The 16,293-nt window shown below is 36.0% G+C and overlaps 1 protein-coding gene and 1 non-coding gene across 2 annotated transcripts; both read right to left on the reverse strand.

Annotated features, from left to right (window-relative positions):
* Positions 1–5,463: 5,463 nt before the first annotated feature.
* LOC115999514 lies at positions 5,464–6,844 on the reverse strand. Its single transcript, XM_031239361.1, has 2 exons — positions 6,343–6,844; positions 5,464–6,299 (listed from the first exon to the last, which is right to left on the reverse strand). Exons 1-2 carry the CDS (start codon positions 6,842–6,844, stop codon positions 5,464–5,466), a joined length of 1,338 nt encoding a protein of 445 aa, XP_031095221.1.
* Positions 6,845–13,196: 6,352 nt separating this feature from the next.
* TRNAG-CCC lies at positions 13,197–13,267 on the reverse strand. The gene has a single exon. It is a non-coding gene; the product is annotated as a tRNA-Gly (tRNA).
* Between the last annotated feature and the right edge of the window lie 3,026 nt (positions 13,268–16,293).

The raw sequence follows: 16,293 nt of genomic DNA on the forward strand, positions 1-16,293 counted from the left end.
ACACTTTAAATATATAAAATACTCAATAAAAGTTTAAGTCTTCGGAGATTCCAAAAACTTTATCGAACTCCATCATAATTCATAAAAAAATAAATTTAATTAATGAACACCGATGACACATCGCGAACTTGCTCGGCTACAATGACCGAGTTCTCCTTAAGCGGCTCATCCGCGAATGCTCGGATATCGGACTTGGCAGAACGGCTTACGGTTCTGATGATTCTGACGACTGCTCAGACTCTGGCTCTGACTCCGGCGAGCCTTCGCCGCACAGTAAAATCGATCATCACCGTTCCTACTCCTATTAAACTGCATTCCTGTCCCCAACATCTTTCCTAAGCACCTCAAAACCCCAAACTTCGTATATATTCCAAAATGTTTACACAAATCCAAATATATACAATAGCAGCGCCCTATATATTTGTTCGTATCGATACCAGTATGTGTCTGTATATCCAAATATATAGATATATATATATTTATAATTTATATATATTACAGAAAAAAGGGAAACAAGAACAATTACGAAATCAAAACGTGAAGGCTAATTGAACTCTTCCCGTGAAAATTCGACTTAGCCTAATTTCCGAAGAGCAATTGCAGAATAAACCCTACGAATGCTAATTTCAAGATCAAATTGAAATGCTTTTTGTTGTTCTGGGTGTACGTGGATTGAAAGAAGAAAACAATAGATAGAAGGAGAGAGAATCTGATATGGGTCGATGATGGAAAATGAATACTTAGACATGAAAGGACACAAATGCCCTTGCACTTCACGGCCATCAAACGGTAAAGCTGACTGTGGACTAACATTGTCCACTTTTTGATAACTTTGGACAAAATGTGGTCAAATTAATAAATGCGGACTAAATGTGTCCAAGGCACAATAAGTATAGAACCAAAAAAGGAATTTACTCATTTTAGAATTACAAAAAGCTTATTAACCAAACAGGGCCCATATATTTAGAGACATAAAAACTAGTTGAGGCATACTCTGCTGCTATTTATATCCTCCACCAATTTTCCATGAGAGACTTATCATATGTTGACATGTAGATTAATGGAAATCAATGAGGGGAAATCAGTTTGATACAGAGGAATACACAATAGGTTTATTATATATTAATAATCTTCATATCTTAAAAAATTTTCTTGTATATTATATTGAAAAATTCAAATTAAAATATTTCATTTTCATAAAATCACAATGTTTTTAATTTGTCTTCTTTAATTCGGTCGTACTCACACAATTTGTATGTGAGAAGCAAAAACTTGTAAACAACTTATAAGATGTATGTGCATGGACTACTTTGATTTGAATAGCATTTGCCCTATGAATTTTTTTTATGACCACATTCCTACTAGTAAATCTACATTAAATAAATCATATCCTTGTATAATAGTACATGGTGTGTAAACCACACAAAAGATATAAATTGCATTAGAAAGACTATTTATGATGGACTCAACAAAGAGGTTGTAGAAATGAAATATGTGAAGAATTTAATGTGAACTTTAATGTTATAAGCCCTTGGCTCAATCTATCTATCAAAGGAAGCAGATAGAAGCTCACGTACGTGCAGAGCATGCAAAGGGATAATCTGTTCAAATAAGTTCTGTAAAATATCTTAGTAGTTATTCTATTAGACTTGTAGATTTTTACAACAAACTTTGTTACTCTCATTGTATAAATACTCTCTTACAGAATATTTAACACGGAAAATAAGATTTCAGTTTCTTCTTCATCTCTCATGTGTTGCTTATCTTCTTCCTCCCATTTCATCACTTCACTGTTCATCCATGTCCCAGTTGCTCTATATCTGAAAATTTGTTATGGTATCAGAGCTCCTATTGAGCAATAATTGATCACTCATTATGGCATGGCAGAACAACACATATGTTCTTGGCATCAGGACTTCAATTCCACAACACAACCACCTCCAATCCCTACAACACAACCACCTTCAGATCCACCGCAACAGCCGCAGAATAAACAAGACGAAGTTGGATTTATGATCAATGTCAATCCACAGGATCCTAGCAATCGGTATCATGTCTCCCCCAGTGAGAATCTTGCGCAGGCTCTTATTTCAGTCCTAATGAATGGAAACAATTACCATCCTTGGGAAAGAGCCATGCGCATGACTGTCGTGATGAAGAACAAGTTAGAGTTTGTGAATGGAGAAATCAAAGTGCCACTGAGAATTTATAGGAGTTTTTCATCTTGGTGAAGGGTTAACAATCTAGTGCTCTCCTGGATCGTGAACTCCATGACTCCCTCTATAGCTTAGGGAGTGCTATGGATTGAATTTGTAGAAGAAATGTGGAATAACCTCAAACGCAGGTACGACTAAGGTGATGCGTTCAGAATTGCAGACATCATTGAGGACATATACCACTCTACACAAGGAGTGAATTTTACTCCCAATTGAAACTCTTATGGGATGAACGCTATAATATTAGACCTCTACCTATATGCAACTATGATCCCAAATGTAGTTGTGGAGCTTTTGACAAAATTAAAGCACACATAGAAGAGGATCAGACTGCTAGATATCTGAAAGGGATTAATAATCAACTCTATAGAAAAGTAAAATCACAAATTCTGTTGATGAAACCACTTCCTAATATAAGTGACGTCTGCTCTATGCTGCAAGTCCAAGAGAGGCAGATTTATCCTAACACACCTTTTATTGAAAACTGCTGAAAAATGCTCCACCTCTTTGAAAGCATGATGGACACAAACAATGCTAATGTTTCTTCTGCTAGAACAACTCAATTTGGAAACAACAGAAAGTTTAACAACAATAGGAAGTCTGTTGTGTGTAGCTACTATGGCTTCTTTGGACACACCATTGAGAAATGCTATAAGAAGCATGGATACCCTCATAGTTATAATGGAAAGGGAAAACTGGAGGAACAACCAATGTTGCTCAAATATCTCAAACATAGAACAACATCTACTACTTAGGAAGCTTCACTAACGACCAGTATGAAAAGATCCTCTACTTGATCGGGAAAGAATGACAAAATTCAAATCAATTCAGATACATTGTGTCCAAATCAAGTTAACATTACAGACTTAGAGATTGAACTGAACAACGTGCCTCATGGTAAATTTCATTATAAAAAATAGTCAGATTCTCTTACTTAGTTAATTGTTACATGAGTAACCTGCCACATTATATGCATTGTTCAATACTTCTCTGCTTGTAAACCTATTAAGAATTTGTGCATCAAATTACCAAATGGTCATCAAGCACCATTACACATGTAGGAGTTGTCCATTTCTCTAAGGATTTCACACTGAACAATGTCTACTATGTGCCTGGATTTCATATTGATTTGATATATGTTAGTTAACTTCGAAAAGATGATAGATGGTGTGTCTTCTTGAAAATTTATCAATGCATTATTCAGGATTCTCAATCATGAAAGATGATTAGACTAGCTAAGCAAGAGAAAGGTCTATACAAGCTTGTTTCACCAACCTTCACTACTCATGTTACTTTTGACATAAACAGTTTTAATAAACATGTTGCTCTTGATACTGCTTTAGCTAAAGATCTTTTAAATAAGACTATCAATGGTGTAGACATTTGGCACTATAGGTTAGGACATGCTTCCTACCCTAGAATTAGAATGCTGCAAAGTTTGAACCCTTCAATTTGTACTACAAAAGATCTTGTATGTGAGATCTGTCACTTTGCTAAATAGAAGAATTTGCCATTCCCTCTCAGTACTTTAGTCACAAATAAATGTTTTGATGTGGTCCATGTTGATATCTGGGGTCCTAACTGTTTACCTTCAATTTATGGTGATTCATTTTTCCTTATGGTAGTAGATGATTACAACAAATTTTACTTGGGTATACATCAATGTTGTCTAGGCGGACTTTCTAGGTGACATGTCGTGGACTGCCTAGTGGTGGCCGCCTAGGCGATGAGAATGTATATATATATATATATATATATATATATATATATATGTTGTCTAGGCGGACTTTCTAGGTGACATGTCGTGGACTGCCTAGTGGCGGCCGCCTAGGCGATGAGAATGTATATATATATATATATATATATATATATATATATATATAAATTTATTCTCATATAATTAGTATTTAGTACTAAATATGCAATCATTTAAACATTAAATTCAAAACAAGTTCAATTGTTCAAATGTCAAATATGAAATATCCAATGTTTCAACTTGCAACTTTCAAACTCTCAAATCTCAACCATCCATTAGTTCAATCCCTTGCCCTTCACCACCAACATTATGATCATCACTTCTAATGCCCTCAACATCTTCATCATCTCCATCATCAATATCTTCATCATCATTTGGGAAAGAATCTTGTTCTTCCACTTCGTCCCTCAAACCTCCCCATGATGAAGTATTGCGACGTCGGGAGTATTGAATAGGTGCACTTGTGCCTTCACCTGCATGAGCTCTTGTAGGAAGATTGCTTCCCTCAAAATTGGATGAAGCACCAAGTACTTCATCAACAAGACTCCAAGTAAGGTCTTCACCCACATGAACATGATCATTTTTACCATTCACCCATTCATTTTCCCATTGGAAATCTTCAAGAATTAATGGATTGAAGTTGGTTCCTTCTTCATGCTGCTTTTGAAACCGCCTAGCAATCTTCCGGTTATATTTCACATAAACCAAATCATTCAACCGTTTATGTTCTAGTCGGTTTCTTTTCTTTGTATGAATCTAAATCATAGAAAATAAAAAATAATTAGTGTTTTTACTTACAAAAAACTAACACTATTAGTTAGTAACTACTAAGTACTAACTAGTATTTACGAATTCAAATGTGCTCCAGTTACACTCACAGCCGGCAGATGAACAACAAAGGGACGCATTGCTAATTTTTGGAGTTGAAAATGATAACATCCAAAAGCCGTCCACCAATCAACTAAAATAGAGTTTATTACCGAAATGGTCCCTCGACTATTGCGAAATTACCAATTTGGTCCTCGACAATTTTTCCTGCCCAATTTAGTCCCTCGACTTTGAAATTTTTAACCAATTTGGTCCTCCGTTTATTTTACCGTTAAACATCCGTTAAATCGGGATCAAATTTGTAATTTTGCTATAGTCAAGGGACTAAATTGGTAATTTTTCAATAGTCAAGGGACCAAATTGGTAACTAATTTTTCACTGAAATGGTCCCTTGATTATTAAAAAATTACCAATTTGGTCCCTTGACTATAGCAAAATTACCAATTTGGTCCCTATTTAACGGATGTTTAACGGTAAAATAAACGGAGGACCAAATTGGTTAAAAATTTCAAAGTCGAGGGACTAAATTGGGCACGAAAAATTGTCGAGGACCAAATTGGTAATTTCGCAATAGTCGAGGGACCATTTCGGTAATAAGCTCACTAAAATATTAATAAATATCATAGTACGTTAGTTTATCAAAAGTATAAAAATACTTGTAATTTAAATAGAATACGTACGAAGAGCTTTGGTCTTGCGTTGTGCAATGACTAATTGCTTCCCAAAAGTTCCTTGCAATCCATCATATTCATCAACTTGATCACTTATTTTGATTTGTGTTTCTTGATCTGGAACCATCTTTTCAAGCACATCATTAAAGCAGGCTCGTTGCTTACAAGCACTTTCAAGATCATTTTCTTTCAAATCAAAATAATGAGAAGGATTTAAGAACAATGCTGCTCCATATAACTTAACCTCCATTTGATCTTGCCAACGCCCTTCTACAATATCCATCAACTTTGACAATATCCTCGGTTGGCTTGCAAATGCTTCATTCAATTTCTTCTTTGCAATCTCCATAGCCATGGCCACCTCGGGCATCGCGGGGATCTCATCAGCATCAACAATTCTCAACACAACAAGAATGGGTTGAGATGCCTTGATGCAATCTTCCACCCCTGTCCAGAATCGTGTAGAAAACACAGAATCATATACCTTCTTCCCAGCTTGTGTGTTTGCTAGTTTAGAAGTACTCCAATGATCACTAACAAACAAGCTTTTTAAAGCTTTCTGCTGCTTGTATAAGCTTTGCAAGGTAAGGAATGATGTGGCAAATCTTGTGACTCCAGGCCTCACAAGATCTTTACCACTTGTGAACTCCCTCATGGCACTACGAATCCTTCCATGCCTATAAATAAATGTAGTGATCCGCCTAGCACTTTCAATCTTTTGCTTGAACTCGGGCAACTTGCCAATGTCTTCCAACATGATGTCCAAGCAATGTGCCGCGCAGGGAGTCCAAAACAGGGAAGGTATCTTTTCTTCTAACAACCTACCCGCTGCCTTATAATTAGCCCCATTGTTTGTTACAATATGAACAACATTTTCTTTTCCTATTTCTCCAATCTTGCCCCTCAAGCAACCTAGCTAACATGGCAGCATCATGAGATTCGCCCGATGCATCAACAGACTCTAAGAAAAAAGTCCCCTCTGGACTATTGACAAGGAAGTTTATCAGGTGTCTATTTCTTCTGTCAGTCCATCCATCTGACATCAACGTACACCCATATCGCTTCCAAGCAATCTTATGCTTTTCTAACAACAAGTCTGTTTCCTTGTTTGCTCTCTCTAGGAGTTTGACCCGCAAATCATGATAGCTAGGAGGTCTCCACCTGAATCCTATTTGTGCAACAGACTCTATCATAACCTCAAAACTCCTAGCAGTTGCAGTATTAAATGGAATGCCACAGTCATAGAAGTAATATGCAACATGCATTGCTACTCTGTCCTTCTCCTCTTTACTTTTTGTACATTCTTCAAGGGGTTTTTGATAACTCTTGCTATGCCTTTCATCCACAATTTCTTCAGGGGTTTTTCTAGCCATTGCAGCAATTGATTTTGATGGCGGTTGTGAAAACCTCAAAGCTGCTTGCTTTCTTTTGCTACTAGTCCCCGAACTAGGATGACTAACAGAGTTGTGGGATGATGGTTGTGTTGGTTCCAATGACACATCTTGTGGACCTTCATCTCCATCTTGTCATCATCATTATCAACCAAACTGAACGGCTTGTTCCTTAATTCTTCAATATATAATCCCGCATTTCTTTCATTATTTCTGTTGTTGTATTTGGACATGCAACACCATCTCCATAACCCTTGGCTAAGTGTTGTTTTAATCTCTTTATCCCTTGGGTTATTTGTCTTCCACATAAATTGCATTGGATCAAATCTTTTCTACTCAAATCCGGCCAAAACACATACTTCGATCCACCCTGGATCTTTAGAATTAGCCTTTCGCTTAGGATCCTTTGATGAATCATAAGTAATTTTAGTACTTTCGTTGTCCATAATATGTCAAAAACAACATAAATGAACTCCTAAATACACACATTAACAGTAAAGTATTTAACACTGCCGTGTGCTACTGCTTACTGCCTGAGTATTTAACATAAAAAAATACTGCCTGAGAATCTCAAAGAATAAAAATTGTGGCAGCAGTAGAGGAATAAAACAAGACAACAAAAAAACTTGCCAGGCAGCAGAGGAATAAAAGAAGATAAATAAAAGCAAAAACCAGCCAGCAGCATAGGAAAGCAGAAAAAAACAGCAGAGGTGAAAAAAGAAGAAAGAAAGAAGAAGGAATACCGTGCGTGGTCACCGTGGTGGTTGGCGGCTGGGCGAGTCGGTGCTGGTGGTCGGCGAGTGTAGAGAGGAAATGGTGGTCGGGCAGTAGGCAGTGAAGTCGCGAAATGAAGCCGTTGGCGATGTTACTTGTTTTAGGGTTAGAAGAAATTCTATTTTTTTTAATACAGAACCCGGGTTGAACCGAGTTAAACCCGGGTCGACACCGGGTTAGGCGCCATTGGGCGACGCCTAGACGACTAGGCGACGCCTAATCGACGCCCAAGCTCGCCTCGCCTCGCCACTTTTAGGCGAGGCGAGCCAACTAGGCGGTTGGGCTTGACCGCCCAGACGCCTAGGCGACGCCTTAACAACCATGGTATACATGCTAACACACAAAAGCCAGGCAAGAGGTTTGTTGCAGAATTTTTATGCATTTGTACAAACATAGTTCTCAGTCTCTATAAAAAAACATCAGAAGTAACAATGGACAGGAGTTCAATATGCCTGCATTTTATGCGGGAAAAGGAATAATTCATCAAAGAAGTTGTGTTGAGACTCCCCAACAAAATAGTGTTGTAGAGAGAAAGCATGGTCACATCTTGGTTGTAGCAAGAGCTCTCAAGTTTCAAGTTACCCTCCCTTAAAAGTTTTGGGATGATTACATCACTCATGTTGTTTACTTGATCAACAGGTTGCCATCCCCTGTTCTACAAAACTAAACACCGTATCATGTGCTCTTTAACAAAGCCATTTCTTACACAAACTTGAGGGTATTTGGTTGTTTATCCTTTACCTCAATTCTTTCTGCTCATTGAACTAACTTCAGTCCTAGAGCTAGAAAGTGTCTTCTCTTGGGATTCACTAATGGTGTTAAATGTTACAAAATATGTGACTTAGTTACTGGTCATGTTTTCATGTCTAGAGATGTCATTTTTCATGAACATATTTTCCTCTACCATGAGTCTTCAAGGTCTTCTATCACTTTAGAATGCCTTATCCTCCCTACAACCTCTCCTTTCCAAGATAGCACCCACACCATAGATCCAAATCAAACCCTATCATCTCTTGAACCAAACAATATAGCCTTCCAACAGGACTACAGTACTGACTCTGTAATGAACATTAGTTCCTCTCAAGATTGCAGTACTAACCAACCTAATGCTCATTCTACACCTCCTCAAATCAGAAGATCATCTAGACAAAGAGCTAAGCCAACATACCTTGAAGATTATGCTTGTTCTTCACATCATAAAACATTCACTCCACATATTCTCTCAAATGTTCTATCTTATTCTAGTCTATCTCAAATTCACAAAGTCTTCTGTGTGAATGTTTCATCAGTAGGTTCTATAATCATACCAAGAAGCTGTTATACACCCTTGTTGAGAAAAGGCAATGGACACTGAACTTGCAACTCTTAAGGCTAACCATACATGGGAGTTCATGGATCTACCTCCATCCAAGAAACCAGTAGGGTGCAAATGGGTATACAAAGTGAAACACAATTCAGATGGTAGCATTGGACGCTACAAGGAAAGATTAGTAGCCAAAGGGTATACTCAAATCCCCGGACTAGACTACGTTGGAACTTTCAGTCCAGTAGCAAAATTAACAACCATAAGGACTCTACAAAGTCAATAGATTTTTCCTCTAGTTTTTTTCTTTGACAGTAAGTCCGTCATTGCCATTGCTAAAAATTTGGTGTTTCATGAGCATACAAAGCACATTGAGCTTGATTGTCACCTAGTTAGGGAGAAGCTACAAAAAGGACGCCTTAAACTACTTTATGTTCCTACCGGCAACAACTAGCTGATGTTTTTACCAAACCTCATCCTCCTGACTCATTTCTCTCTTTCATTTCCATGTTGGGTATTCACAATGTGTATGCTCCAACTTGCGGGGGCATATCAAAGAAAGCAGATAAAAGCTCGCGTGCAGAGCATGCAAAGGGATAATCTGCTCAACGAAGTTCTGCAAAATATCTTAGCAGTTATTCTGTTTCAAGTTTAATACATTATGTTAGACCTGTAGATTTTTACAACAAACTTTGTTACTCTCATTGTATAAATACTTTATCTGTACAGTATATTCAACACAGAAAATAAAACTTCAGTTTGTTCTTCATCTCTCATCTGCTGATTATCTTCTTCCTCCCATTTCTTCACTTCACTGTTCATCCATGTCCTAGTTACTATATATCAAAAAATCTGTTACCCGTTAAACTATATAAAAAATCTATTATTCAAATTGGTGCAACCTAGTGATCAACAATTAAAATATTGTCTAAGTCTTGAATCCTAAATTTAAAAGACTCCAACAAGCCGAGTAGGACTTAAAATGATCAAATATATTCGAAATTGAGAAAGTTCCCACCCCTACCCCCTTGAACAAGCTAGCATGTGCCTCCCTCTCTTTATTTGAGCAAGAGTTTGGAAGGTGGTCTGACATTGCTGAAGACGACATAAAGAAGACTAGCAAGTTGAGGACTTTAAGTTGGGTGACTGATAATGGAGAAAGTAATCAAGTTCAATGTTCTGAAAGGTAGACAATATTGCATCGATCTGGATATATACTAGCAAGGAAAAGGCCTAATGGTGAAATTAAGAAGCAAGGCCTAACTTATTCCTTGCTCTTTCATGAGGTTGACATCATATCAACCGTATCATAGATGGAGGATGGGCCATGGCTGGGCATCCTCATCCTCAATGGCTAATTAAAGATTTTTGGAAAGTAGTGAAATGTAGCGCATGCAACAGTCTTCGATATTTACCATTTGAGGGATATGATCGAGTACACTTGGGAAAAGGTACAGTCAAGGGAAACTAGGGACTAGGTTACGTTGAAGAAAAACTAGACCGCATTTAATGTTAGTACAATGTCTGATTTATTCGTGCTGGGGAAGCGAATGCTTCATCTATTATTGCGTCGTGCAGCGACCACCTTCTCATTGTTCTTTGGTCGTTCCGTAACCTAGAGGTCAAAGACCTGAGGGTTTAAATTTGAAAATATTTGGATTAAAAAACCCTAATGCAAAGAGATTGTTGCCAGGATCAGAGCTAGAATATAATTTATCTAAGGGGCTCAATGTGGTTTCCCATGTGGATTTGTGCAGTAAAGCAGTTTGTGAATGTGGGAAAAAATTTACAAGGAACTTCCAATTGAGAATTGAGCATTTTAAAATTCAGATGGAACAACTAACTCATATGACACATGTCAGATTACAATGGGGTTCATGCTTAATCATAGCTAGGGACTCCAATCTTATTTTGAGCATTATATTATAGCCTGTTGCTAAACATAGAAGAAATTATAAGCTAATATGGGGCAATTCAAGGAGGACAATGGAAAATTCTCTTTTAAAAATTGTTACAAAGCATTATCAAGGGAGTTGCCCACCATTGATATCAAAGGATGGTCGTGTATGTGGAGATTCAAAAATCCCCCTAGCTAGGTGTGTGTATTTTTCAGAAACCATTCTACGTCTGTTGGGAATATTGTGAAAGGTGCTAAAATATACCTTAGGGATTGGAAAAAAACCATCAACCTGGAAGAGCTTTACAACACACAACAACCTTTTTACTGCGAATTGGATTAAACCCCAATCAGGTTGGTTGAAAAAGAATGTTGACAAGGCATGCAGTTAATACGAACAGTTGTAAGATGGGCCGGGATTTGGTTGGTGGTATGGGATGAACATGGATACTTCATGGCAGCAAAATGTACTCCTTGGAATAATTAATGGTCTATACACACCAAAAGAAGCAGATGCAATGGTCATTTGTGAAGCCTTAAGCCTTAAGGCTGCATCCACATTCAGTTTAGACCACCCACGATGTTTGGACTATCCCTAACTCATTCTCATCCCTACTTTTGAGCTATGGATCAGGTCAGACAATGATTTTTATTGTTTTGCGTGCTCATATCGAACATGCTTATATTTTAACTCGACTAGTCCAATTTAGTTCAAATAATAATAACTAGATAGATTGTGGGCCAACCCGCCTATTTGTCATTACTTAGAGGAAGAGAGATATAGAGAACTTAGTGTGTGATAGAAATTAAAAAAATATCTTTCGTGTAAAAATCTTGGAAGACATTTTTTGCCAAAAATGATTCATTTTTCCTTTTATTTTAATGAATATTATCCGTTGACGTCATTTTTTGCTCATAGTCAAACACTGACAAATTCAAACTTTCTAAAATCATTTTTCAAGTTTATAAACTAATCCTTAATAAGGTTAAATGCTTTGATTTATGAGAAGCTAAGCTTGCAGCCCGCCACTATGCACGAAGAGTGTGTTATAGGTGAATCTTGCATTGTAATCCTAATTAGAAATGGACTACAAGGAGGTAACCAACCTAGGTTGCATATAACTGATTGACTAAAACAAAAAAAAATTAGCCAATAGACAGTTCCTTAAACGAGTTAAAACTTTGTGATTACCAAGTCGACTGGGTTGTCATTATTAAATGCTAATTCATAAGTATTAAATGCTAATTCATAAGTATTCAATAATTAATTAAGAAAAAGATCACACTTTTTATTTCCTTAATTATTTTTCGTTTTTGAATGTGATTTCTTAATTGTCAAGTGAGCAAATATGGCATCTCAACTTATATTTGTTAATAAAGTTGTAAATTTGGTGCATCCGTCTAATGGAACGTAACTAAGTAATATAACAATCAAAGAACTAATTCAAATTGACAACTTGAACAAAAATTAAAGAGTTTTGGTCACATTTGTTCACTTAAAAGTTGAAGGATCATATTTTAAATAAAAAAGTAATTAAAGAACTAATTCAAATTGACAAATTGAACAAAAATTAAAGAGTTTTGGTCACATTTGATCACTTAAAACTTGAAGACCATATTTTAAATAAAAAGTTATTAATAATGATTAATATATACTGACTGCGTACTTGCATAGTATTCATATACATTCCCCGCCCTTCTATTTCTCTCCTTTCTAAGTTTTCCAATGGATAAAGAATCTATACATTTCACACTATGTGATAAAACCTTTTAGCAAATAGACACCATTTTAAGAGGCAGAGGAGAAAACCAGTGTGGGCCCTATGATATTTGTCCCGTGAATGAGAAATCTAATTTAAAACTTGTTTTTAGCATTTAAATGAGGTTCAGTTTTTTTATTTTTCATGAACATTGAAAGTTTGAGTTTGGGTTGGACTCCTTGTGTTACCTCCTCCTGAGCTTAGGTTAAATTCACTGGCCAAGGACCTTGTGGTACAGTGGCATCAAACCCTTCCCTTTATACGGGAGATGGTGGGTTCGAGCCTCAGTGGAGGTTGTAATAGAGTTAGTAGTATTAAAAAAAAAAAGGTTAAATTCACTGGGTACATAATATATTATGGTGAAGTAAAAAAACTTAGGTTATTAAAAAAAAATCAGTGTGCTTGAATACTCTACAATCTGTGTGTACATTTCTATCCGACTATCCCTATAATTAATTAGGTTGCATTGTCTAAATCACGATGCCAATACACAACTCATTTTTACATGTAGTGGCATTAGAATCCAGCAAGACAGCTATATATTGTACCTTGGAAAAAACAGGTAGAGTATGCCTATAGATAAAATCTTTAAAATTAGTTTGCGCATCCAGGGAATCGAACACTGGTCAGTACCGTGGGAGGGTAATATGATACCACTACACCAGATGCGCTGCTTGATGCCAACTTTTGTCACAATTATATATATATACAGAATCTACATTATAATGCCAATTCCATATGTTATAACTTATAGGAAAAAGTGTCAAATTGGCCCCCTAAGTCCGGTGGATAGTGCAATTAGGCCCCCTAAGTGCAAAAAACTCCATTCAAGCCCCGTAAACCGGTAAAATAGTTCAATTAAGTCCAAGTTGACTTGTTTATCAGGTAAAATTCGTGAGGTGTTGACACGTGTTCCTTTTTTATTTTATTTTTCAAAACAAATATTTTTATTTATTAAAACTATTATTTATTATAAATAAATAATAAATAATATTAAATTAAAAAAAATAGCCATGAGCCATGGAAGAAGATGAGAAACCAGTTTACCATCTTCTTCTTCTTCGTCTCGCATTCTCGCTGCACGTTCGCCGGAGGGAGAGAGAGAGAGAAGGAGCTGCACCCTACCAGTCCGACGCCGGCGAACACAGCCGTAGCCACCACCACAATCGTCCCTCTCCCTCGCCGGCGAACTAAGATGCAGCAGGCGTGAACGACGGAGCTTGAGCGATGGTTGATCTTGTTCATCTCTGGCGGTGAGGTTGACGGAGTAGCAGGCGGCGAGAACTGGTTCCTCCTCCAGCGTCGGACTGGCAGCGGCGGCGATTGCAAGGTGCAGCTCCCTCTCTCTCTCCCTCCGGCGGACGTGCGGCGAGGATGCGAGACGAAGAAGAAGATGGTAAACTGGTTTCTCTTCTTCCTTGGCAGCCGGGCTGTTTTTGTTTTGTTTATTATTATTATTATTAAATTTAATATTATTTATTTTTATTCATAATAAATAAAAATATTTGTTTTGAAAAATAAAATAAAAAAAAGACACGTGTTAGCACCTCACGAATTTGACATGATAAACAAGTCAATTTGGATTTAATTGAACAATTTTACAGGTTTAAGGGACTTGAATGGAGCTTTTTTCACTTAGGGAACCTAATTGCACTATCCATCCGACTTAGGGGGCCAAATTGACACTTTTCCCTAACTTATATTAACCTAAGTCATTTCTAATTTTTTTTTTACAAATAAAATTAATGTACACAAATGTACCATTAGAAAGCTTTTATTGAGATTCTTAAATGGTGCTCATATTATTTTTTTTTTCCAATTTAGTTAACGAATCTACATATACATAAAGTGACTACTATAGAATCATAAAATTACTACAAGACTATAGGTTTATAAAGTCATCACTGTGAATTTATAAAGTTACTATTATAAGTTCATGAAATCACTACTACAAGCACTATAAGAAAAATACACATAGACAACATTGAAACGACAACAGTTTTTGACTAAAGTGTTGTGTTTTGTGTAAAAGACAACAATTTAGGAAAAAACCGTTGTCTTTGACGCAACACTTTTATTAAAGACAACGGTTTTTACCGAACCGTTGTATTTAACCGTTGTTGTCGGTGTGTTGTCTTTAAGCACACTTGACCCGTTGTCTTTGCTCGGGACCTACAACAACACCGGCTTCAACAACACTCAAATAGACAACGGTTTTTAACCGTTGTCTTTTCTAAAATAGACAACGGTTAAAAACCGTTGTCTTTACTCGGGACCTACAACAACACCGGCTTCAACAACACTCAAATAGACAACGGTTTTTAACTGTTGTCTTTTCTAAAATATTGTATTTTATGAACATGCATATTGTATTTATGAACCTAATTTTTATAAAGCTAAAATATTATTTTTATGAACCTCGGTCCAATATGCAATTTGCCACTAATAATTTGCAAGGTGGGGATTTGATTGCTACCACAAAAACTAGGGATTTGGATTTGAATTGAACTCTTTGTACGTAAAAATGTACAATTTGATGTTGACTTTGAAAACTAGAGTGACTTATTTTATCTCCCCATGAACTTGAGTCAGTAGTACTCCAAAAAAAAAAAAAAAAAAAAGAAGAAGAAGAAGAAAAGAGCGGGTTCATAGTCTAGAATATAGCCCTGTACAGCTGAGGAATCTATATATATATATATATATATATATATATATATATAATTTGCATGACTTAAATGTTCTTGTCATGCTCATGGTTTTTAAACAGATTTTACAAAATTTAAATATTTTGTTGAAATTATTTTTGAATTTTAGTACTTAGGAATATTGTGATACTTAAATTAATATATTTAACTATACAATAAATCATAATATCAAAATAAATTTTTAGAACGTTTTTATTTTTGTATGGTTATTGTCCACATTTATCTGATAAAACATGCTGCATACCCCTTCTGCTTCATGGTAGAAATTTTTGGTCTATTTGTCATTTTATTATTGCCTGATTGCTTTAGAGGCAAAGTCCTAGTTTTCTAACTTTTTTGGGTGTATATGTAGTATTTTTCTATATAATTAAAAGATAAAAAATGTTTTTTTAAAAAATATGGATAACAAAAAGTACGAAGTACCATTTTCCTTACAACTATATATAAATATATATATATATATATATATAGAATTTTATTCAAATGTGGTCGCGCCCTTACGTGCGGCCGTGCGGTTTACACCACTCAATTTTAAGAAATGCACCACTCAATGTTACGAAATACACCACTCAATACATTGAGTGGTGTGTTTCTTATTTAAGAAACACACCACTCAATTGAGTGGTGTGTTTCTTAAATAAGAAACACACCACTCAATGTATTGAGTGGTGTATTTCGTAACATTGAGTGGTGCATTTCTTAAAATTGAGTGGTGTAAACCGCACGGCCGCACGTAAGGGCGCGGCCACACCTGAACATGACCCTATATATATATATATATATATATTCATAAACATAAACCTTAATATACATAAACACTAATTTGAATGTACATCATATGTATTTTCATTCACTATATAATAGGTTCATAATGCTTATTTTATATGTTTAGAATAATAAAATTTAATGTATAGGGAAAAGGTACAAATATGCCACTGAACTATTTGGGGGATATTAATTAAGCTATCAAACTCCAATAAGCTCCAAATTCA

The sequence above is a fragment of the Ipomoea triloba genome, chromosome 12 (genome assembly GCF_003576645.1).
Source record: "Ipomoea triloba cultivar NCNSP0323 chromosome 12, ASM357664v1".
NCBI classification, from domain to species: Eukaryota; Viridiplantae; Streptophyta; class Magnoliopsida; order Solanales; family Convolvulaceae; genus Ipomoea; species Ipomoea triloba.